At 36.8% G+C, this 25,434-nt stretch overlaps 2 protein-coding genes across 3 annotated transcripts; one reads left to right on the forward strand and one right to left on the reverse strand.

Annotated features, from left to right (window-relative positions):
• Positions 1 to 1,977: 1,977 nt before the first annotated feature.
• LOC148197404 (uncharacterized) lies at positions 1,978 to 5,190 on the reverse strand. Its single transcript, XM_088093682.1, has 5 exons — positions 5,071 to 5,190; positions 3,172 to 3,888; positions 3,033 to 3,129; positions 2,640 to 2,936; positions 1,978 to 2,543 (listed from the first exon to the last, which is right to left on the reverse strand). Exons 1-5 carry the CDS (start codon positions 5,188 to 5,190, stop codon positions 1,978 to 1,980), a joined length of 1,797 nt encoding a protein of 598 aa, XP_087949808.1.
• Positions 5,191 to 18,097: 12,907 nt separating this feature from the next.
• Positions 18,098 to 23,697, forward strand: LOC148197405 (G-type lectin S-receptor-like serine/threonine-protein kinase At4g27290). Of its 2 annotated transcripts, none has more exons than XM_088092323.1 (7): positions 18,098 to 19,491; positions 21,401 to 21,517; positions 21,954 to 22,099; positions 22,165 to 22,375; positions 22,462 to 22,699; positions 22,785 to 22,935; positions 23,045 to 23,697. In XM_088092323.1, the coding sequence occupies exons 1-7, from the start codon at positions 18,210 to 18,212 to the stop codon at positions 23,351 to 23,353; spliced, it is 2,454 nt and encodes an 817-aa protein (XP_087948449.1). In that variant the 5' UTR covers positions 18,098 to 18,209; the 3' UTR covers positions 23,354 to 23,697. The 2 variants fall into 2 exon arrangements, with proteins under 2 accessions (XP_087948449.1, XP_087948450.1); XM_088092324.1 differs by having other exon boundaries at positions 18,099 to 19,491; positions 21,960 to 22,099.
• Positions 23,698 to 25,434: the final 1,737 nt, after the last annotated feature.

Genomic DNA, 25,434 nt, shown 5'->3' on the forward strand with positions numbered 1-25,434 from the left:
TGGAATGTATTGATTCTTAGGAGAGATAAGCACTGCCCCTATTCCATGCCCCATTACATTCGAGGCCCCATCGAATAATACCGTCCAGGCTTTTTCATTTTTGTCCTCTTTGTTCTCAGCAAATAAAGCCATGATATCTTCATCAGGAAATTCAGGTTGCATTGGCTGATAATCATTAATGGGCTGATGGGCTAAATATTCCGCTAAAGCGCTACCCTTGATAGATTTCTGAGTAACATATACAATGTCGTACTCCGATAGTAGCATCTGCCATCGAGCTATCCTTCCAGTGAGAGCAGGCTTTTCGAAAATATACTTGATAGGATCCATTTTAGATATCAACCAAGTAGAGTGGCTTAACATGTATTGCCTTAAACGATGAGTAGCCCACGCCAGTGCACAACAAGTTCGCTCTAACAACGAATATCGTTGTTCGCAATCTGTGAATCTTTTGCTCAAGTAATATATAGCATGCTCTCTTTTCCCGTCTTCATCATGCTGACCCAATACACAACCCATTGAATTATCCAATACGGTCAAATACAAAATGAGCGGTCTTCTTGGCATAGGTGGACGCAATACAGGAGGGTCTTGCAGGTATTGTTTGACCTTTTCAAAAGCAACTTGACAATCTTCATTCCAGACTACCGCCTGATTTTTCCGTAGTAACTTGAACATTGGTTCACAAGTAGCAGTTAATTGGGAGATGAACCTAGCAATGTAGTTCAATCTTCCCAAAAAACCTCGAACCTCCTTTTCTGTTCTGGGCGCAGGCATTTCCGTTATCGCTCTTACTTTGTCCGGATCAACTTCTATCCCTCTTTGGCTGACAATAAAGCCTAACAATTTTCCAGACTTTACTCCAAACGTGCATTTGGCAGGGTTTAACCTGAGTTTGTACTTTCTCAGTCTCTCAAATAATTTCCTTAGATTGAAAATATGCTCCTCTTCTGATTCCGACTTTGCAATCATGTCATCCACATAGACTTCAATTTCCTTATGCATCATATCATGAAAGAGTGTCACCATTGCCCTTTGGTATGTTGCTCCAGCATTCTTGAGTCCGAAAGACATCACCTTATAACATAATGTTCCCCATAACGTGATAAAGGTCGTTTTTTCCATATCTTCCGGTGCCATTTTAATTTGATTATATCCCGAGAATCCATCCATGAACGAAAATAACGAAAATTTGGCCGTATTATCAACCAGAGTATCGATGTGTGGTAACGGGAAATTATCCTTCGGACTTGCACGATTCAAATCACGATAGTCAACACACATCCGAACTTTCCCATCCTTCTTAGGCACTGGTACAACATTCGCTACCCATTGTGGGTATCTTGCCACAGCCAAAAATCCTGCGTCAAATTGCTTTTGGACCTCCTCTTTAATTTTTAGTGACATTTCCGGCTTCATTCTTCTTAGTTTTTGCTTAATTGGAGGGCATTCTGGTTTGAGTGGGAGCCTATGCTGCACAATATTGGTGTCTAGACCCGGCATGTCATTGTAAGACCACGCGAACACATCTTTAAACTCCTTCAACAGGGCACGCAAACTTTCCCTCACTTTCGTTTTCATACTAGTACTGATTTTCACTTCCCTTATCTCATCCTTCTCTCCCAAGTTGAGTATTTCAATCTCCTCCTGATGGGGTTTTATCTCCTTAGATTCTTGTTCCACTAATCTCAATAATTCTGGAGAGGGTTCCACATCATCTTCGAAATCATCTTCCGTATTATTGATAGGGTGCTCAAAATTAGGAACATTGATATCGTTATTTTCAAAACAATCATTGTCACATCTGCATCATTTAAATTTATGAAAAAGTATAAATAAACAAGATAAAAAAAGAAAAATGCCAAATGATGATGAAATGCAACTTTATTATCACGCTGAGTGAAAAGTAAAAAAGAATCAATCCGCAAAACCTCAGTTCTAAAGCCCCAATCTAAACTATAAGCTTAACTAAAACTATTACATTTTGTTCACATTAAGCATCACAGGTAAATCCAGTGTTTCCCAATTGCTGAGTTGAGTATCAGGGGAGCAAGCCCACACAAAGCTCGAACTTTGAGGCCTTTCTTCATCCTCCACAGCTGCTATCTGGCCAGTGTTGATCCACCCAACACTACGGAAGCTCTCCTTGATGTCAACAATGTGAATTTTGCTCTCTCTGGGCTCTCGTCTTTCTGCACGGGCTAGACTGCGTTCTTTTCTTTCTTCAATCATCCTTTTCCTGTCTTCCTTGGTAGGTTTGTACCCCAAGCCATATCTGTTCTTGTTTTCAATGATTTCTAGAGGGAATGCTCGCCCCTGCCGATATTTGCCCAAACCTTCCCCATATATATAGCCCTCTTTCAGCATAATCTTGGCCATCATAATAGAAGCACATGATAGATGAGGATTTACTGGAAACGGTTCCACAGAAGCATTTCCCACAATCTCCAACGATTGGAAGGCTGTCTCGAGAGCTTCTTCAGCCACCTCGATGTAGCGCGTGGATGATGGCCCACTCACAAGAAGATCTTCTTCTCCTGATACTATCACCAGCTTATCTCCCATCACATACTTCAACTTCTGGTGTAGTGTAGAAGGCACAACTCCAGCCGAATGGATCCATGGGCGCCCCAACAGACAACTATAAGCTGGCAGGATATCCACAACCTGGAATGTTATTTGAAAGACACACGGGCCAACTTGCATTGGTAATTCCACCTCTCCCATCACTTCTCTTTTACTACCATCAAACGCCCTCACAATCATTGAACTCGGCCTCATATGCATTCCTTCGCAAGGTAGCTTTTCCAAGGTTGCTTTCGGCATAACATTCAAAGAGGACCCATTGTCCACTAAAACACGCGCTATAACATGATCCAAGCATTTCACAGAGACGTGAAGAGCCTTGTTATGCCCTCTTCCTTCAGCAGGTATCTCTTCATCCGTAAAGGTGAGATAATTATTAGCAACAATATTGCCAACAATACCCTCGAATTTATTCAACGAAATACCTTGCTCCACGTGAGCCTCACTGAGTATCTTCATTAGCAACTTTCTGTGTGATGCCGAATGCATGAGCAAGTCTAACAAGGATATACGAGCAGACATACGGTTTAACTGTTCCACCACCTTATATTCACTTTGTTGTATGAATTTTAAAAATTCGCAAGCCTTCTCTTCAGAAACTTCTCTCCTCTCTTCCTTGTCGGGGATCTCCTCTGTCTGTGCACCCTTCCCTTTTAAGAATTCTTTTGCCTTCGCGGCCATCGTTGCTTCCTTATCATTAACCCTTTCTCGTGCCAACTCTGGCGATGTGAAAATTCGACCACTCCTAGTCATTCCACCTATCCCTGATATGTTTTTGACGACAAGATCAACGCTTTGTGCTTCGCTTGACGCATGCGTCCCATATCTCCATGGGACGGCTTTTTCGTTCTTGTAAGGAAAAGGAGCTGGTACACAGATAACAACGGGCGACCTTCCTTGAGTTGGTGGGATAGAGGTAGTCTTAGTGAAATGAATCACCAATGGTTCTGGTAAAATCATGTCGGATTCATCACCAGTTTGTGCAAATACATCTCCCTCCTCCCTCTTGTAGCATACCTGCATCAGACCACGATCTAGCAGGTCTTGTAGAATTTCTTCAAACTTAACACACTCCTCAATAGAGTGCTCAACATCTGGGTGGAGCGCGCATGCCATACTTTCATCATAATCACCCTTCAAGATACCCACTTTCAGCAACGCCTCCAAAATAAACCTCCTAGAGCTCCTGACTTCTTTCACATTTCTCACCAGCTCATGTTCTTTCACTTCAATAGCATTCGTCGAAGCGCTTCCATGCCCAGATAAAGGATTGGACTCGATACTAGGCTTATCCTCTTGGAACTTTAACCACCCAGAATCAATTAGAGTCTGCACTTTATGCTTGAAAGCCAGACACCTCTCAGTGGAATGACCAGCGGCCCCTCCATGATAACTACACTTTGCATCTGCATCATAACCTCTTGGGTACGGAGGCTGCAAAGGCTTCAGGGGACAAACGACAACCAGACCTTGTTTGATAAGATGAGGCAATAATTCCGTATAAGTTGTAGGAATTGGGGTAAAGTTAACATAATTTCTTTCCTGGTTCCTTCTTGGATAAGTATTGGGACCCACATTCATATTGGAACCTACGTTTGCCCCTCCCCTCCAATTATTCGTCGGAATGTATTGTGGTTGATAGTACCCTGGTTGTTGTTGAGGCCTAATTTGATGACCGAATGACGCGTTAGCTGCATGTGGATGTTGACCCCAGTATGGTCGATAGTTATGAGTGGGAGCCTGACCTCTCCACACGGGGGTTGCAGATGTTGCATGCACATCTCCCTCTTTTCTTTTCCCTGAGTTGAAATTGGGTTTTTTGGAATTTGCACCCACCGACGAGCCATATGCAATCTTTCCATTTTTCAACCCGATCTCTATTCGCTCGCCTATCACGATGATATCGGCAAAATTTGAAGATACATTTCCCACCATATGTTCATAAAATGGTGGTTGGAGCGTATTTACAAACATTGCCACCATTTCTCTATCATACAACGGTGGCTCAACTTGTGCAGCCAATTCCCTCCACCGCTGAGCATACTCCTTAAAAGTTTTGTTGTCTTTCTTCGACATGTTTTGCAGCTGTAAACGATTTCGCGCAACATGTGTATTGTATATATACTGTTTCACAAAAGCATCAGCCAAGTCCGCCCAACAACGAATTCGAGTCGACTCCAAATGGGTATACCAGTTTAATGCCACTCCAGCCAAACTATCTTGAAAAACATGGATGAGCAGCATATCATCATAAGCATATGCAGCCATCTTTCTGCAAAACATGGTCAGATGGCTCTTTGGGCATGTATTTCCCTTATACTTCTCAAAATCTGGCGCCTTGAACTTATGTGGTATTCTGACGTCAGGAACCAAGCTCAATCTGGCAACATCTCCGAATCCATAACTTTCATACCCCTCAACAGCCCTCAATCTTGCCTCTAGGCTCTCAAGTTTATCCTTTGCTCCGTCGACATTACTAATTACCCCCTGAAACGAGGTATGTGGTGCAGCCCCTGTAGAAAAGCCCTCTCCGGTAATCACAGGTGGCACCGGAGTTACACGTATTCCATCAGACATGTTTGCATGCATTCCTTCATTTACCATAGGTGCGGACATTACAACAGGTCCCTGAGTACTGATTGGTGGCACGTTGGCAGTGGTAGGGAAAGAGAATGAAGTCTGCTCCCCTTCTGTGTATTCTCCCACAGGTGGGGTGTAACCTGGAGGCAATCCATACATTGGGAACGAAACAGATTGGCTCCCAGCATTGAACAACGGAGGGTAATATTGAGCACTTCCCTCAACTTGCACAGGCGTCGCCCTCCCGTAGTCTTCAGGGCTTCGAGAGCCGCCAAAATCTGGGCCATCTGATCCTTCAACTGGCTGACATCAGCCTTAATAGATTCGTGTGACTGCTCCCAATTCTCCATGACCTTCGAGTTAGCTCTGGTCCTGTACGGATGTCGTGGAAAACTTGTCGTTGTTCTCTCACTTGTACTGATGATTATTTTTTATTAAATTAAATTAGATAAGGATGAAAAATGCAAAACAAAAGAAAACATGATGCATGCTAGTGATAAGTGGAAATCACAGGATAACGATGACAATACTGATGGAAAATTAACACAAGCCGATACCAAACAAACATCCCCTATCTTTCATTTAAAGAAAATTTGATCCATTACATCGTCTAAGGAACAAAACACAATTATGATGTACATCAATCCCGCGCCCGGGCAATGAAAGATTTCATCTCTCCCACCAACCATTTACAATGATTAATAAACAATTCTATTTCCGCTGGTGAATTACGAAAATGAGTACTAGCTTCAGCATTCGACACCATCCTGGGGATGTCTTCAATTGCCCCATTTACCAAAGCAGCCAACTGAGAGAAGCTTTCCTTCCAGTGCTTTACAGCCATTTCTTGCTCTGCGATGTGCTCTTTCATTTGCTTTATCAAGGCCTTATGCCTTTCTTCAAATTCTATCGACCTCCATCGCTCCTCCTGTTCCTCAATATATTCCTCCATTTGTTTTATCAGAGTTCGATGCTCTTCTTCTGCTTTTGCTAGCTTCCAACGCTCCCGGTTCATATCCGCCTCAAACGACATGGCCATCTCTTTCATCTCATGCCCCGCTTTTTCTACCTGCACCTGCGCTTCTCTTAGTCTCTTCAGGGCTTCTCGCTTATCTCTTTTGGCTTCTTCGTAGAGATGCTTCCACTGCTTTCCCTCTTCTAAAGCCACCTTCTTCTCATTTACCCTCATGGATAATTCCTTACTCGCGGCCACTAGATCCTGTTTCACTCGAAATGTATAATCCCTCTCAGCCTTCTGGCTTTTGACAATGTTTTCATAAGCTCGCGACTTTTCTTCATTATCATTTCTCATATCCACAAGATCATTACGCGCCCTTTGTAATTCGTTTTCCAACCTAGCATTTCTCACCTTCAATTTCTCCATCTCAGCCTTCAATTGTTGCACCTCTTCACTTTTTGGGGCTTGGGATGGTCCAGCACTAGCTGCTTGATCCTTGATTGGCTTGAAAGGCAACTTGACTACTTTCACTCTCTCCAGAATCCAGGTGTGATAACTAACCCTGCTATCCACTACTCCATCCCTCAAGTCCTTCTCTACTCGAACAACATTTTCCCAGGCGCTTTTAACCTTTCTTAACAATTCGATGAAATGCCCGTCTTCGTAATAAATGAATAGGGTAGCAAGGTAATCTGATGAAGGTGCCCCTTTTATAGGATGCCCAAATTGTCTTTGCACCAAAAGGGGGTTGTAATTGATACAGTACCGGGCACCTATGAGAGGCACATTAGGAAAACTACCACAATGTTGTATAGCCAGTCTATTTCCGAGCCAAGGAAGGCGCCATTTTATACTTCTTTCGCTCAAGCCGGCAAGGAATCGGGCCCAAACGTTTCCTCCTTTACCTTTAAGCCCTTGGTGTGACAAAGTCTCCGATAGACTCTTAATGTCGACCATTTCCTTAAACACGCGCGTTGTCATCCATGTATACAACGCCGGTAAACAACAAAGAATCTTCTTTCCCTTTCTCTCATGGCAAAAACTCAAGGTCCCATAAACATCCGCAAGAATTGCTGTTACAGGATTCTCTGATCTGGTTTTACTCGCCACAAAGACGTCTATTGCGGTGTAATCCACGAATTCTTCTATTTTGGGAAACAAGACAATGCCATATATGGTGAGGGCTAATACATCCATGAAAGTTTCCCAATCCTCTTTATCAGCCAGGTGATGTAAATACTGCTCTAGATATCCCTGTGATAACCCATGCAATTGATTCCTCATCATCATCCTGTCTTCAATCTCCTTGGGATGTAATTTCATGATGGCAGCAATGGTGGGTATAGAGGCATGATGCTCTAAATGTTGATAGGGAGTGGTGCCCTCCAGTGGCAAACCCAAGATATGCTCGAACTCCTCTATGGTTGGCGCCAACTGAAAGTCTTGAAATGTGAAACATCGAAGCGGAGAATCATAATATTGTGCCAAGGCTGTGATAGCGAGTATTTGTACTTCAACCTCCATTAAATTCAACAAATTTCCATATCTTCTCTGAAAGGTTTCTCTTTTTATAGTCTTAAGCCTTTTACCCAAGTTTATCAGCCCGGTCAAATTTCCAACATGGGTCCTTAGACTTACTTCTTTCTTAAATCGGAAGAGTCGGTGTGCCGTGTAGCATCGGATCTTGTGTTAACATCCATCTCGTATGAAGTCAAGTAGGTACCTGTGATTTCCCTTAAAATTAACATGTTACTAAATGATGTATGAATATGATGCATGATAATAAAACAACATGACGAAACAAATCACATGCATGGTATGAAATGTAATATCATTATTAAAAAAACGAACAGCGTGAGGATTACAGAAATACATATTCCTCCCATCGTGCCCTAACAAAGGTTCACTGCTTTGAGTTCAAGGTCAAGTATATGCAATCTCACAAGGATGGTTACCTGAACCTAAAGGTCAAAGGTTACTAGAGCTATGGCCCCCTTCATAGCATCTCCACAACAGTCGAGTAATCAACTAGGTGTGGAAACACATATGAAGAGAACAGACTCTAGCTGGAGTTCTCACGATAGCCAAACAGGAAGTACATCCCAGAGTGACACCGCTACACAACTCCTCTAATTCTAAGTTACGCTCAGACCCGGGTATAGGGCCCCACTCATGATATGCCGAAAGTGTGTGTGTGTGAAGGGAGAACATCATGCACATCCAAACCCTCACCTGCAAAACAACCAGAAAAATTCCCCAGGCAGATATAAACATATTGTCTACCTTAGGGTTCAATATTCCACTGTTATTGCAGTTATTCCAAATATCAAGCATAGATAGAGAAAAGGGAAAGAAAAACACAAAGCAAAACCACATCGAATTCGCGCATCTAATTAAATGGCTCGACTCTCTAAAAAGGGTCCCTAGTGGAGTCGCCATCTGTCGCAACCGGAATCGCGACGGGACAACGATCCAAAAAGAAACGGGTTTTAAAAAAGAGATTTTGGAGTCGCCACCATAGTTTATTCTGGAAAACTACGGAAAAACCATAAAAAGGATAAGGCATGGTCTACAAGAACCAGATTCTGGGTTCGGGAGTCGGTTACGCGTAGGGAAGGTGTTAGCACCCTACAACGCCTGCTCTAAGGCAGTACCTTTAACTAAATGCACGAGTATGATGTGGTTTTCAAAAATGTTTAATTATCCCCTAAAATAAAATTCTAAATAAACAAAATATATTTTTTAGTTTTTTGGGCCCGACAAGGATTGACCTTGCTCCTACGTATTCTCATTCAAAATGAGAAATCAAGGTTACATAGTTCTAGTGGAAAGATTGTTTGTTTGTTTGAAAGTGTTGATGTTTTTAATTTTTGAAGATTTTATGTTTTTTTATATTTTCGAGAAAAAGAAGGTAATGAGTATTAGGCCGACGCGGACGGTCGCACGAGTACTCATACCTTTAAAATGATATTTAAATATTTTTAGTCATTTTTTTTAAAAGAGAAATAACGATATTAATCACTAGGACGATGCGAACGATCACACGAGTACTCATACCGTTATCTACTTATTTAGGAAGACTTGAGAGTATTGAGTGCTAGGCTGATGCGGACGATCGCACGAGCACTCATACCCTCGTTTAATATTACGTAAATAAGAGAGAAAGGTATTGAACACTAGGACGATGCGGGCGATCACACGAGTGTTCAACCTTTAAACGTATTTTTGAAATTTTATTTTAGAAAAGAAGAAAAAGGTTTTTAGCACAAGGACGACGCGAGCGGTCACACGTGCGCTTAAACCTTTAAAACGTATTTTTTGTAAATTTATTTAAGGAAGAAGAAAAGGTTTTTAGCACAAGGACGACGCGAGCGGTCACACGTGCGCTTAAACCTTTAAATATTTTTGTAATAATTTTTATAAGAAAGAAGAAGAGGTTTTTAGCACAAGGACGACGCGAGCGGTCACACGTGCGCTTAAACCTTTAAAATATTTTTGTAATAATTTTTATAAGAAAGAAGAAGAGGTTTTTAACACAAGGACGACGCGAGCGGTCACACGTGCGCTTAAACCTTTAAAATATTTTTGCAAATTCTTTTTTTAAAATATTGTAGTATTACATATATATTTAAGGATAAGTAGATGTTTAAAATAAATAGATAGAACAAAATAAAATAAATAAAAAAAGAATAAATAAACAAAAGAAATGGAAGTGGCCGAACGGACGTTGGGGACAGATTCAGAATAACGAGCGTTCGTTGTTAAGAGAACGAACGTTCGTTGGGGGATATAACGGACGTTAAGAAATGGAACTGAATGACGAGCGTTCGTCGAAATAAAACGAACGTTCGTTGGGGAATATAAAGGACGGACGTTGGTAACTAAGGCTGAATGACGAACGCTCGTTGATTAGAGGACGAACGAACGTTGCGAACGTAGGCTGAATGACGAGCGCTGGTTGAGGTGATGACGAACGAACGTTTAGACGTAGGCTGAATGACGAGCGCTCGTTGAGGAGATGACGGACGAACGTTTAGACAGGTAAACTTAAATGACGAACGTTCGTTATTGAAATGACGAACGAACGTGTAGACAGGAAAGCTCAATGACGAACGCTCATTATTGAAATGACGAACGGACGTTTAGACAGGGAAACCTAATGACGAACGTTCGTTATTGGAATGACGAACGGACGTTTAGACAAGGAAGCCTTATAACGAACGCTCGTTGTTGAAATGACAAGCGGACGTTTGGACAATGAAGCTTAATGACGAACGCTCGTTATTGAAAATGACGAACGGACGTTCGTAGGGGAAATGGCTGTCAAACAGTCCGTACAAGAAATGTCTGAACGGACGTTTGGATAAGAGGCTAAATAACGAACGCACCAAAAAAAAGGCCCAAGGTTCCCGGACGTACGCTTATTTCTGGGCTTGGCCCAGTCGAATGCTTTCTAACCTAAAATTTTCTAGGGGTTCAGGAGGTTCATCCCCATTCCCCACTCTCCAGCTCGCGCCTTCTCTAGAGACCCAAGGTCTCCTGCTCTGCACCACGAACTCACCGTCGCCTCTGCCATAACCGGCCACCGTCGCCTCAACCAGAACACGCCTTGGCCTTGCCGGCGGCAACTCGCGCCACCAGAACCACCACCAGCCACGACGCCACCGTCTCCACCTTTCTCTTTTCGAAACAGCGATTCTCAGGGAGGGTCTTCCTCCACGTTCATCTCCGATCCCCTCAGCACTACTATCCTAATCTAGTGTTCTACAACGGGATGGTGAGCCTGAAGGTGGTGGCGTGTGCCTCTTCCTAGGTTGGACAAGAATGAATGGAAAGGGAGATTGGTGTTGCGTGGTTGAAGGCGACGGTGAACGACACAGTGGCCAATCCCTGTTTTGGCTCAGTGAAGGTAAAGTATGGGCTGGTGTTTGGGTGCTGGAAATTGGTCATTGTTCTAGGCTGTGGCTTTGTATAATGCAGGTTGAGGATGATGGTGTTATGCGTGAGTTGGAATGGAGGTTCCAATGGGTGAATAAGGCGGTGGCCGTGAGGCGTTGGTAGTGGCCGTGGGCGAATATGGATGATGGTTGATGAGTGGATGAGGGAATGAGGTTTGGTTGAGTAAACGGAGAAATACAAAGTTTGCGAGACCGTGATGATGGGTGGGAGATGCAGTAGTGAATGAAGATGAACACGGGTATTGGAAATCAAGTGTTGGAGGTGAAGATTGATGATGTTTGGTAATAACGAACATATACAAATATCCAGTGCATTCAACAATATTCATATACAAATTTAACAACAATCGAAGATATGTTCATGAACAAGTAACCAACTCAGTAGAACAAGGAGTGTTAGATATTACTTACCTCTCGATTGCTACTGCCAACCTTGCGTCTCCAATGGGTTTTTTCCTTCTCCTTTGGCTGGCGTCTGTCTTTTTCTCCAGGTGAAAAATGGTGAATCTGGATGATGATCCCCAGACGAAGGTCCCCCGTGTGTCCTCTCTCTTTCTTTTTCTCTCCCTTATCCAACAAAATCCTCCCCCCAAAATCTTGGAAAATATTCTTTTCTAACCACCTGGTCCCCCTCCTTCAGACACGCCTCCCATCCGTCACCTCCACGTTTTTTATTTTCCTTTTTCTATATTTTTATTTCAATTTTATTTTATTTTTTATTTTATTTTTTATTTTATTTTTCAATTTTTCAATTATTTTGATTAATTAACTCTATTAAAACAAAATTAAAGATAAGAAATAAAATAGAAATTGAATAAAAATCAAAGATCTAAATACATAAAAATAGAATAAAACAAAAAGGTAAAATAAAATAAAAGGAAAATAATAAATAACCAATAAAAACAATCTTTTACAACCCGGACAAAATTGAGTGTTGACAATATGTCCTCATTTAGCCTTTAATCTTGGATTCTTAATTGGTTTTTATGCTTTAAAAGATTATTTCAATTAGGATTTCTTTTAATTGGATTTATTGAGCTTAAGATATAAAAATATGTTAAAAATAGCTTTTTAGTCGCATAAATGTTGTTTGGATATTCTGAGATATATTAGTGTAGCTACAACTAAGTTGAGCTCATTGAAGTGAGGAAATAAATTGATTAAAACTTCATGAATCCTTAACGATAAATCCAAGAATACAAAGTAACCAAAATCATAAAATCCCAAGCCAAGCATTGCAGAGAGAAGGCAAGAAAAACATGAAAAAGTGAAGCAGTTTGGCTAAGCTAGAAAGAGGGAATGCGCAATAAAAGTTGGACCTTGCAGTTTTCTCTATCTTTTTTTTCATAAAAAAGAGTGTTGAAAATAGAATGGCTTAGTTTCAATACCAAGAGGGGGGTGAATTTCTGAAACACAACAATGTTTTCTTTAAATCTTTTTCGCAAAGTAGATGCCTTTAAAAGCTTTCTTGAAACTCAAGGAAAAAGACTTTGTAGTGCAGCGGAATATAATCTAATGCGTAAAATGTAAAGTCGACTAAATGTAACAGAGTAGGGATAGAAAGATCAAACGCTGAGTTTTTATGTTGGTTCGGCCAAGCCTACATCTAGTGTCCTTCCACCACAGGAAGCAAATGCACTATAATGATCAAGGTTTTTACAACAAGGCTTTTATAGCGACATCCACATCAAAAATATAAAACACCTCTATAACCCTCTAATCAAAATATAGGCATATACAAACAAAAAACAGCAGCAAGATGTCCCCTCTCCTACAGTCTTTAACACTTTGAACAATCCTCAAAGTCCAGAACGCCGCACGTTCTCTTCCTGTAATCACAACAGGGCAACTCCAATCTTCACAAGATTGATAGAAACTGATCACGAAATAGACACCTCAAGTGCAGGTTGATCAGACAGTAAGAACACACAGATTCTTGCTCGTCAACCAATCACCAAAGATGAACACCACAGTCTTCTTGATGAATTCTTGGAGCTTTCACACTTTCTGCAAGAGATCAATAATCTGAAAGAAATCAATCAAATAGTTAGAATCACAAAAGTTCTTGCAGAAATCAAATTCGCGTCAATTTATAGCAATTCGCAACTCTGACGCATTTTAATCGACTTAGCTACTAATGCAGTCGAATACAACACTTCAGTCAAAGTAGTTAGCAACAATACATGCAGTTAATTGAATGGATAATTAATGCAGTCGAATCACAATAAATGTTTGGTCAACATATTTAAAAATATAGTCGTTGTAACATTTAATTCAAGCATTAACACAATTTCAAAATTGTAATAGACTTAGGCGAATGCAGGTTGCATGTAATCGACTATACAACACAGTTAAACAAAGTTTTGAAAAACTTTATCTTCAAAAATTATCACAGCACACTTTGAAAAAGTTTGTGCAAAGGCACGAGTTTTAATCGACTTACTTCATAATGAAGTCGACTTACAATTGTTGTTTTGTCACATATTACAAGTTTAAAAAAAGTGCATGTGGTTTTCCTTTTCTCAAATATATGTCATGCATTCACAGATAAGATCTCATGTAAAACACAGTGAATTGCAGCAATGACAGAATCAACACAAACATGTTCTCAAATAATCATAAACTTGAAAGTTATGAACATGTAACACATAAACACATGTGTTATTAATAATGTGTTGTCATCATAAAAAACCAGAAGCTCTGAAATTGTAAGGTTTAGCTAAACCAGTGCTCTCCCTATCAACAATCTCAACAAAGAGCTTAGGAACCATTTGGGGTGGGGAGGCTAGTTTTGTCCTCTCTTTCATATTCACAGTCTCCACCCTTTCTTCTTCTATACTTATGTTGTCTACATTTCATAGAGTGTTAAGCCTCTAGGATTGATTTTGTCGTAATTTCTTAATTGTATTGTGAGGTAAGATGAAAAAACTTGTTTGTTCTTTTAATTCTTGTTGTGATTTATTTTTATCTATTTGTTTTTTAATCAAGTAAAAATAATGTGTTTTACATTATAGCAAATAAGCATAATGCTAAATCTACATAACATAATAATCATATTATTGAAAAAAGAAGAAGATGTTGGACATTCTTCTTCATAAAGTTTATTTTGATGATGATAGAAAGTTTAAAGATGAAACAAAAGCCAATAATTATTTGGAAGACTTGTATTTGTTTGTTGTAATGTTTTAATGTCTTTAGAATACTCTTGTAATAGTTGTTAAAGTATTTTGGACTAAGTCTAGAGAGTCACAAAGTAGTAGCACTGAAACACTTGAAGGAAAAAAATATTTTTTAAATATACACAATGATAATCGATTATGACTTATGATAATCGATTATTGTAGAAAGAAATTATTTTAAAAAAACAAATCTCAGCAATAATCAATTATTGCTTGCAATAATCAATTATTAAGACAGTTGTAACATGACTTTTCATATTTTGACCTAATTTCAAATTGGGTTCTTTTTTCTAATTCATCTTCCTCTTAGTTTTTGTCCAAATGCAAATATTCTACTCTACAACGATCCTAACATATATGAGTTTAAGTTTTTTTAATATTAATTGAGAGATTACTTTGATTAAAGTTAGAAACTTTCATTTGATTGAACGGATTTTTGCCAATAATTAAGAAGTTACTAGGATTAAACGTGAAAACTTTGACAGTTTTCCTTCTCCCAAGTATCAAACCCTATCAACACAAACTTTTCATGTCTTCTTAATCTTCCTTTTCATCGCTTTCATCTCCCTTCTCATCTCGCGCATCATAGTCATGGGATCCACCTGTTGTTCCTCCACTACCTCTTTCATTACTATGTTGTTCATCATGGTCCTTCTGATTACCATAAGAGTAGAAAAGTGTCCATTCGACCCATGATGAGTGCCAAAATGTTTGTACAAGACTGGTGGGATATTACTACTTCCTATGCGCTTCAGTCTTTTAGCAACTTAAATCTTTAGCTCTTCTTATACACTATGTTCCTAATCGTGCAAACACTCGGTGTGCACCTGCATAAAGAACTCTGATACTTAAGTCAGTATTGTTCCAAGTACAAGTTGTGTTAAATGTTGTAATCATTATAACCTAACTACCCTACATGGACCTTGTATTTATACTAGTCATAATAGATTTTTTCTTACCGCTAGCCTAATTATGGTCCAATTACACCGTAATGCTCTTATTTAGTTGATTGAAGATCCATTTCTACTAAGCCATATTTAGGTTAGTTAATGAAATTATCCTAGGATACCTTTCAAACGTCTAAAAGTCCTTATTTGTCACCCTAATGACCGATCAACTCTTTGTTTGCTCTTGGTCTATTGACTAATAAATTCATACTATATAGGTTTTGACCTTAACTCGATCAACGTCAAATGAAAACGATTAACCTTAGCACAATTTCAATCCACTTGCATCATACTTTCAATCTTGGAATGTATTCAACCCAATTATTATCTTTTGGTTATTATCACTATGTTATTATCAAAACTCATAAGCCAATTAACCATATATATATATGTGTGTGTGTGTGTGTGTGTGTGTGTGTGTGTGTGTGTAAGTGTTTGATAAACGGGAGAAAACGAGAATTCCAGAAAGAATAGAAAGTGAATGAATATCAGTAAGTGAGTTCAAAATACAACGAAAGTAAAGTATTTATACAAAGAGGAAGAGAGAAAGAAAAACATAACAAACAAAACTAACAAAACTAATTCAAAAGCACGGTGACCGAACGACTTCCGAGAGTTCATCCGTTCGGTAGTAAGCAGACGTTCAGTGCCGCTCGGCATGATACTGTGGTCAACAACCGTTCGGTGCAACCGCTCGGCAAGATCTTGTTGTCAACAGCCGTTCGGTACAGCCGCTCGGCAAGATCTTGTAGTCGTTCGGTAAACTGTAGAAGAAAAGATATGTGAATGTCTCTATCACCCTCCCTCAAGATGAACATGGATATTATGCATGTTTAGCTTGGAAGTAATAGTGGTAAAAGGAGAAGGATAAAGAGATTTGGTGAAAACATCTGCAACTTGATTGGTAGAAGAAACATGAAGAAGTTTGATCTTTGTTCGTCTACTCCTAATCTTGTTTGCAAGCTTCAAAAGTCTCTCTATGGTTTAAAACAAGCTACTAGAAATTGGAATCATAAACTAACATCTGAATTACTTTCTATTTGGTATACACAAAGCTCTGCCGACCACTCTCTATTTATCAAACATTCTCCCTCTGCTATCACTATTATCCTAGTATATGTTGATGATATCCTTCTTTCTGAAAATAACTTGTCTGAAATCACCACTGTCAAAGATCATCTCCACAGCAAGTTTCACATTAAAAATCTTGGAGATCTCAAATATTTTCTGGGATTCGAAATTGCTAGATCTCAAACTGGAATATGCATCAATCAAAGAAAATATTGTCTTGAATTGATTTCTAACGCTGGTATGTTAGGATGTAAACTTGCTCCCACCCCTGTTGATCCTTCTATCGAACTTCATGCTGATGAAGGCATCCTTCTCACAGATCCTTCTTCTTACCGGCATCTTATTGGACGACTTCTCTATCTCACTAATACATGGCCTGACATTGCTTTTGTCGTCCAACAACTTAGCCAGTTTGTTTCCGCTCCTCGTCAACCTCATATGCAACAAGCCATGAGGATCATTAGATACTTAAAGAATGCTCCTGGTTCTGATCTATTATATGCTGCTAATAATTCCTTCCGCATTCATGCATACTCTGATTCTGATTGGGCTATTATGCTACCACTAGAAGATTCATTTCTGATTTTTGCGTCTTTCTTGGAACTGCTCTTATCTCCTAGAAATCAAAGAAACAAACCACTGTTTCCAAATCTTCTTTTGAAGCCAAATACAGGTCTTTAGCTTCCCTAACATGCGAATGTTTCTATCAAAATATATATATATATATATATATATATATATATATATATATATATATATGTGTGTGTGTTCACGTAAACACAGTCATTCAATACTAAACATTATATGCACTCATTCTATCTTATTTATACTATTTTATTGACCTTGAGTATTAAAGAGTTTTCTACAAGGGGATCTGTCTCTAATTTTTGTAAGCTCGGTCGAGATTGTTCAACAACAATCCAACACCCTAAGAGCATTGACTCCCCTTGAAGATTGCTTGGTGATTTCTGGAAATAACAAATATATATAATCCAATGTTCAAATTAATCCTCCTTTTGCTACTCCAGAGTAAGATATATTGTTGAGCAATATGCATTTCAATTTTATTCTCAACGCGAAGAACGAAGACAAAAACTTTTGATCTCGATTTTTAAAGTTACAAACTTTTTAACCACGAGCAAAATTGGAAAATAAATATAAAATATAATAAAGAATATGTTAGAGAATGATAACGACAGAAAAATATATAAACTACTATCCCAGTGCCTATCGTCAAGAGTGGAATGATCGCTATATTTATTTACCTTAAATTTGCTAGATATTTTTTTTGCCTTTTACCGTATTCATTGGTGTGGGGACGGTCACACGTACATGCTATTTATTATACGGGGAAAGTAATTATCAAAACATAAAGAATATAATTCTTTATTGTGTAAATCTCTATTTTCATTTATCTACTTGAATTGCATATTATTAATTTAAAGCTACTAATGAAGGAGACTTTTACCTAAAAGAGATTTGAAATGGTAGTCAATATGCGAACTTCAAGTTGCATCTGAATATCTTCATCAAATACTACTCTTAAGAAAATTTCTTTTGGTGTGTTTATCATGTTAAAACTCCATCAAACGCTTCTCTCAAGAAAATCGATTTTTTTAATGCTTATTAATATTTTTCAGTACTTGTCAAATCTATTTAGAGACAACTTTATATTGAATTATGAGCACAGGTTTAAATCCAGAATTACTCGTTCGAGTTAATGCATTAAGATTCTCATCAATTTCCGCAACTACCCGAGAAATAAATAGTCATTAAAGTATTTATTTATTCAGCCTTCTTTCCTTTATAGTGCATCTCACTAAATTAACCACAAATAAACACAGTCTTCACTGTTTGAATTTTCTTGACCATGTCCTAGGAGATGTTTATTTTCCTCTTTGTTGTTTATAACTAGCCAACCACATTGTCTATGATAGAAACCGTACCAAAATCAATGGAGAGCTTTGAAATCCTTGGTGGATGCCTTTTGTTCCTCTCTTTGTTATCCATTTCCTCCACTTTGGACATGATTACTCCGACCCAACCTCTGAGAGATCGTATGAATGAGAATGTAACTCTTGTCTCAACAAATGGAACCTTTGAAGCAGGATTCTTCAGCCCTGGAAATTCCCGTAGCCGTTACCTTGGAATTTGGTACAAAACCATATCCCCCAGAACAGTGGTTTGGGTGGCCAACAAAGAAACACCACTTCAAGACCACTCTGGAGTCTTAGAACTAGACAGTGATCAAGGGTTTCTTAGTATAAAAAATGGCGCAGGAGCCCAAATATGGTCCTCAAATGCATCATCAAACACACCAAGCAAACCAGTTGTCGTGGAGTTGTTGGAATCAGGAAACATGGTTGTGAAAGATGGCCATGATAACTTTTTATGGCAAAGCTTTGATTACCCTGGTGATACTTTTCTTCCAGGAATGAAGCTTGGAATGAACTTGAAAACCGGTCATCACCGAGCTCTGAGATCTTGGAAATCCCTCTACGATCCTACTCCAGGTGAATTTTCATTTGGTGTTGATACTCGTGGCCTTCCTCAACTAGTTATCACGAAGAGTGATGACATAGTTTATAGACCAGGCTCTTGGAATGGTGTTAGAGTCACAGGAGTACCTGCACAAGGATCTCACCCATTAACGAAATCCCTTTTTGTTATGAATGAAGATGAAATCTTCTATGAGATTCAACTCTTGAATAGTTCAACTAAACTGAGAAGCAGATTGCTCCCAGAAGGGTATCAAATACGTTTAATATGGTCAGATGAGGGTGAAAAATGGGATACTGTATACTCTGGTTCGTTTGATGAGTGTGAGAGATATGGTATGTGTGGTGCTAATGCTATTTGCAACGTGAGTGGAGAACCTCAGCACTGCGAATGTTTGAGTGGATTCAAATCCAAAGCTGCGGATTCAACTTGTGATCGAATTAGACCTCTGGATTGCAACAAGGGAGATAGTTTTAAGAAGTACGAGGGAGTGAAATTGCCAGACACATCTTCATCTTGGTATGATACGAGAATGAGTCTTGAGGAATGCGAGAAATTGTGCTTGAGCAACTGCGCTTGTACTGCATATGCTCAATTGAATATCAGTGCCAACGGAAGTGGCTGCTTGCAATGGTTTAATGACATTGTTGACATCAGGACACTAGCAGATGGACAAGATTTTTATCTGCGAATTGCAGCTTCAAAATTTCAAGGTATGTATACCTTTTTACAATTCATTCTTGGTTAATTCTATCGTCTTTTCATGGATGCTAAGTTCTACCCTGCTAGAAAGTAAGAAGCATTTATGATGAATTATGAAATAGATACAAAGTTATGCTAGGTGAATGCAGGTACAGTAAGCGTACTCGGTAGAAGGTAAGGTATATATATACGGGGAAAAGAAAAAAACAAAATATACAAAGGGTATGCTATTAACTTTTTAGAAATATATATATGCAAATGATGAATACGAAATATTTGTGGATTTCGTGAAAGTATTTATTTATTTATTTATAAAAAAAGGAATTCTCATGACTCACATTGCTGAACAAGTTTCGACAATTGCGAAACTCAGGCGCTGAAATCGAATACTAAAGTAAACCCAAATTACTGCAAAATACCGTGATTATTTTTGAAAAATGTTTTCTTAATAATTTTTTTACAACAATCTCTGAATAGATTATGCAATAGTTTATGATGAATCAATTTTAAATATATAAACCAATAAAATAATTACACATAATTTATCATGAAAAAATTGTTAAAAAAATTGTTAACTTGTCAAAAGTCAAGAAAAAAAATACTTAGTCATGAATGGAGATGAGAAATAAATCTCTTTGCATAGGTATTATCGCATGAACATATCCCGCTTTCATTGAAGAATTTTCATATTAATTATATTAATTGAGCATGGATAAAAGTATGGTTAAAACTTGATTGTTTAAATTGGATATGGATTAAGGATAATAACGTGCATGTAAGTATGTAAAATTGTTTTAATTGGGTATGGATTACACGGATGAAGATGTATGAATATATGTATACCTAAGTATGTGCAAGACTTTATTGTTTACATTGTGTATGGATTATATATATCTTTTTATATGCATCTAACTCATTTATGTCATCACGTGTCATAATGTTACATTTTTGTTTTCTATTAATAAAATACTCAATTTATTCACTTTAAATATTTTTAATTATTTTTTATGTTTCAACTTAAGAATATTTTACTCTCAATTTTAAGTATAGTTAAATCCTTAATTTATTTAGAAGAACATAACTTATATTCTTTGTTCTATTTGGTATAATTCATTCAATGTCTAAATTAAATTTTTCCCTTTGCTTGATTTCATTTAAATGATTGTATTTCGAGAAATAAAATCCTTGATTTGTTGAATCAACACATCTAAACATTTTTAGTCTTTTCTACCATTATTTGATATTTATTTATTTATTATTTTGTACTTTAATTCAATACTTACACAATTATAATTTCTCTTATGATTTCTGAAATTGAATAAAAAATATATATAATCTTTATATTAAATACTTGATGTTTATATAACTCTAACAATATAAACATAACTAATATTTTAAACATCAATGGGTACTACCAGTACGATGTTATTATATCCATATTATTAGAGAGGGACCACACCCACCTATCTCTTGTCATCCTTGTAGTTACAAATGTTAAGCTCAATATTAAGAATGAAAGAAAATAATGGAGAAAGAAAAGAAAAATGTATTTGAGGGTGTAGAAAAATAATCGAAGTTAAGTAGGATGTTTTTGAAATTATTTTTATAAGAAAAGAAAAAAAAATATACATGAAATAAAACAAAAAATAAAATAGATATATATATATATATATATATATATATATATATATATATATATATAACTTAAATTGGGATACTTATATTATTTTCTTTTCAAGTTTTTATTTTCTTTCAATTTGGAAAGTTGCATATCCCTTATAAACCAGAAGATGTGTTCCCAAGGTTAAGTTGTACAAGAATTTCTATATATCTCTGTTTCTGTTTATATGTGATGTAAATGGTCCAATGTGAAATTGTGTGTCTGTTGATTATTAGTTGATTATGTTCTTAATCTTTCAGATCACGCCTTAAACAGGAAGATAGGAGGAATTATACTTGGCTGCACTATATTCATCATCGCCATTGTAGTATTTGGGTTCATATTTTGCCTTAGGAGGAATAAACTCAAGCAGTCAGGTGAAGTCATTATGATTAAATATTGCCAATGTAATTTTTGTTATATTTTACTTTAAACCGAACAATGACGGAATGTAAATAATGTTAAAAAAAAATCCAAACAAATGACTGGATTCTTCAATTTACTATGGTTTGTTTGAAAATTAACAACCTTTAAATAAGTGGACCAAATACATATAACAAAACGCTTCTAAATAAATGAAAAATTAAAACTATTTATCTTTATTTTATCTCAATCAAAAATAAACTAAATTTTATTAAACCCAAAATAATAAAATAAGATTTAAACAAAATTATTAATAAATTCTTAAAATTTAAATTTACCTCAACAAATAACAATTAATCTTCGTTTCTATGCGTTGAATTTTGTTACACTTTACGGAAAATTCTTCTCTATTATATCTTTGTTTTGCATAAGATCTGATAATTTTTTTAGTGGCAGAAACAGAGTACTGGAAGGAGAAGAATAAGAACGATGACATTGATTTACCAATATTCGATTTTTTATACATCTCCGATGCCACAAATAACTTTTCTGAGAGTAATAAATTGGGACAAGGGGGATTTGGACCAGTGTACAAGGTATGAATTAAATTTTAGTTACCATTCATCTTCGCATAGAAATAACTTTTAAAAATTATTGTCAGGGCATATTATCAGATGGGCAAGAAATTGCAGTTAAGAGGCTTTCCAAAACTTCAGGACAAGGTTTGGACGAGTTTAAGAACGAAGTAATGTTGATTGCAAAACTTCAACACCGCAATCTGGTAAAGCTTCTTGGTTGTTCTTTTGAGCAAGAGGAAAAGCTGCTAATTTATGAATTCATGCCAAATAGAAGCTTGGATTACTTTATTTTTGGTGGGGCTTTTGTTATGATCTAATTATTCCAATTTTTGTGATATTTTCCGTCAGACTGTTATGCTAACATGGTAGTGAATTTTCAGATTCAATAAGAAGTACCTCAATAGGTTGGGCTAAGAGATTTGAAATCATTGATGGAATTGCTAGAGGACTCCTCTATCTTCATCAAGATTCTAGACTGAAAATCATTCATAGGGATCTCAAGACTAGTAATGTTCTTCTTGACAGCAATATGAAACCAAAAATATCAGATTTTGGTATGGCTAGGATATTTAACCTAGATCAAGATGAAGCAAACACAAATAAAGTGATGGGAACATAGTAAGTTTTTCTATACTTGTTTATTTCTTTCCCCTTTTGCAAACAGTTCTAAATGCTCATGTCTGAGTAATGCTTTTTTTCGCAGTGGTTATATGCCTCCCGAATATGCTGTACATGGATCATTTTCAGTCAAATCAGACGTATTTAGTTTTGGCGTAATTGTATTGGAGATAATCAGTGGGAGGAAGAATAGAGGATTTCGTGACCCACACAATGAGCTAAATCTTCTTGGACATGTAAGTTAAAAACTTAATAACAATGAGCTAAAATCTTTTTGTAACAATAAGTCTTACTGAACTAAGGATTGAGTTAAATTTAAAATTATTTTTTAATGATTTTTTATAGGCATGGAGATTATGGATTGAGAAAAGGCCAATGGAACTAATGGATGAATCAATGGACAATGCAGTTGATCCATCTCAAATATTAAGATATATTCATATTGGTTTGTTGTGCGTACAACATAGACCAGAGGATAGGCCAAATATGTCTTCGGTAGTTTTAATGTTGAACGGTGAAAAGTTATTGCCTGAGCCAACTCAACCTGGATTTTACACGGGAAGAAATAACTTGACCATGACAGATTCTTCTTTAAGGAATTTGGATGCGTGTTCTCTCAACGAAATGTCTGAGACATTACTTCTGGCAAGATAGATGATTTAAAATAAAATAAATGATATGGAAAATTGAAAAGTTTACGACCACCAATCTCTACAAGTACTACTATATGTCTGAAAGAATATTATTCACTTTGAATGTGAGATAACAATTGCTATTATTCGTTGATAAATATGATATTTGGACAGATACATATGCTTCATTATATGTATATTTTGACAACCCTATATGTCAGATATGGTAAACAAGGAAAAGGAAGAGTAGATTATGCGTTCCACTTAAGAGGTGTAGAAGATACAAGCAAAACTCGATTATTTAATTATTTTATTGTTTAAAAGGTCAAGCAATGAAAAAGGATGCCATAATTGAGTTGATTTTCACTTTTGCCTGAGCTACTATCTCTCTAGGAAACTTTCCTTTACAAAAATTCATAGATTTTTGCAAATTTCCCTTTGTATCTCCTTTAATGACAAATGACAAACAATCATTTTAAACTAGGTACTATAAAATAGTACCACAACACCTTAGTAGGGGTCATGTGTTTCTTCATCAACACTACTTCCATCAACACCTTAGTAGTGATAACTCACATATTTGACACATCCTTAATGTAGTACACTCATCTTTGTACATGACACAACTATTAAGACATGTATGTATCATTTTCTACTTCAAATCCATAGGACATAAAAAAAATTCACCTCAGTTGTTACAATTAGGTAACATGTTATTTTCTAGAAGTATCTCTTCTTAGTGAAAATGACTCTAGAAAAGGGGATTGAATATATCCTTTAGTCTTTCTCACGCAAGTTGTATAATTTGAAATAAAATAATAAAGACATCAAGCACAAGTAGCATTATTTCACTATGCACATTACCATACATAAACCCACAAATTAAACAACTGAATACTTATATCACTACAACCATGAATGCCAAAACCATGTTCGTTACCAATAAAATTCTACACAATAATAGGTATATCTTACATTCAAAATATCTACAGTAATCATACATCATACAATAATCATATACCTCCAAAAAAAATTCTTCTTGTGCACATATCATATTCCCTATGTACAATTCCCCTCAATCACATAAACTTTAACCATTGAACGCATTACAAATTTCATCACATTCGTATCCATAGTAATATATCTACCAACCAAAAATTAACCTTACCCCATCACAACATGATCACATCTGAAACACAAAAAAAAAAACTTATCACCACAAAACTTATCACCACAAAACTTATCACATCATGGATAAATAGTTGTTATCTATCAAACTTTAAATAATCATTCAAATGAGTTATTCCAATAATTGGTTCACCAACATCACATACCATGTCCTCTAAATGATCATTCATTTGTTCTTCAACATATTCTATTGTTCGTAACATAATAGGATTGTTTAATATTTCTCCATGCCAAATCCAAATTGAATAACACTTTATTGTATAGAAGACGAATAAGAGATCACATATTCCCACCAAATCTTAATGTATCTTATTCAAACAACGAACACAAGGACAATATATTGTATTCATATATAGGTATTGCAATTTTTTAGCTTATTGCAAGAACTCGGTAACTTCCTTTCATAATCTTCACTAATGTGATATGCATTCATTCATCTTCAATCCATGGCTAGGTTCGTAACAAACTCCATCATTCTCACTTTGGTAATTAAAGTGAGGTTCTACCGATTCGTGAAAACATTTTGTGTAAAATTTGTTAACATGTACACAAATAAATCTACCATCATAAATTTAATAACATGGTGACAATATTCTGTATAATCTTCAACAAATTAATCAAAAAGTGGTCACATATGACAAAAAAAAATAAAGGATTAAATATTTTTAGTCCCTAAACTATCAAGCGATTTTGTTTTTAGTCCCTCTTTCAAAGTAAGGTACTTTTTGGTCCTTCACCTTTACGAAACTATAATTTTTCGTTCTCAAAAACCAACAACGTTAAAAAGAAGCTGAGCTTGGCTAACGGTGGAGTGCCACGTCATTTTTTTTCTGACACTAAATCAATTTGTCCCTTACCGTATGATAATGCCGAACAATATTGTTAATGGCCGAACGGTATTGGTAAGGCGAATGG

The sequence above is a fragment of the Vigna umbellata genome, chromosome 6, assembly GCF_029865625.1.
Source record: "Vigna umbellata cultivar VRB3 chromosome 6, Vumbellata_1.0, whole genome shotgun sequence".
Classification (NCBI taxonomy): domain Eukaryota; kingdom Viridiplantae; phylum Streptophyta; class Magnoliopsida; order Fabales; family Fabaceae; genus Vigna; species Vigna umbellata.

What these genes read in the sequence shown, in the direction of transcription:
- LOC148197404 (XM_088093682.1), bottom strand. Translation starts at nt 5,190, where the DNA reads ATGGTAAATGAAGGAATGCATGCAAACATGTCTGATGGAATACGTGTA. An exon ending in CACATACCTCGTTTCAGGGG is followed by an intron (nt 3,889 to 5,070) that starts GTAATTAGTAAT and finishes GGGTGGTTAAAG; the next exon opens with TTCCAAGAGGATAAGCCTAG. An exon ending in TATCCTGCCAGCTTATAGTT is followed by an intron (nt 2,544 to 2,639) that starts GTCTGTTGGGGC and finishes AGCTGGTGATAG; the next exon opens with TATCAGGAGAAGAAGATCTT.
- LOC148197405 (XM_088092323.1), top strand. Translation starts at nt 18,210, where the DNA reads ATGATAGAAACCGTACCAAAATCAATGGAGAGCTTTGAAATCCTTGGT. An exon ending in TGCAGCTTCAAAATTTCAAG is followed by an intron (nt 19,492 to 21,400) that starts GTATGTATACCT and finishes TTAATCTTTCAG; the next exon opens with ATCACGCCTTAAACAGGAAG. An exon ending in AATAAAGTGATGGGAACATA is followed by an intron (nt 22,700 to 22,784) that starts GTAAGTTTTTCT and finishes TTTTTTTCGCAG; the next exon opens with TGGTTATATGCCTCCCGAAT.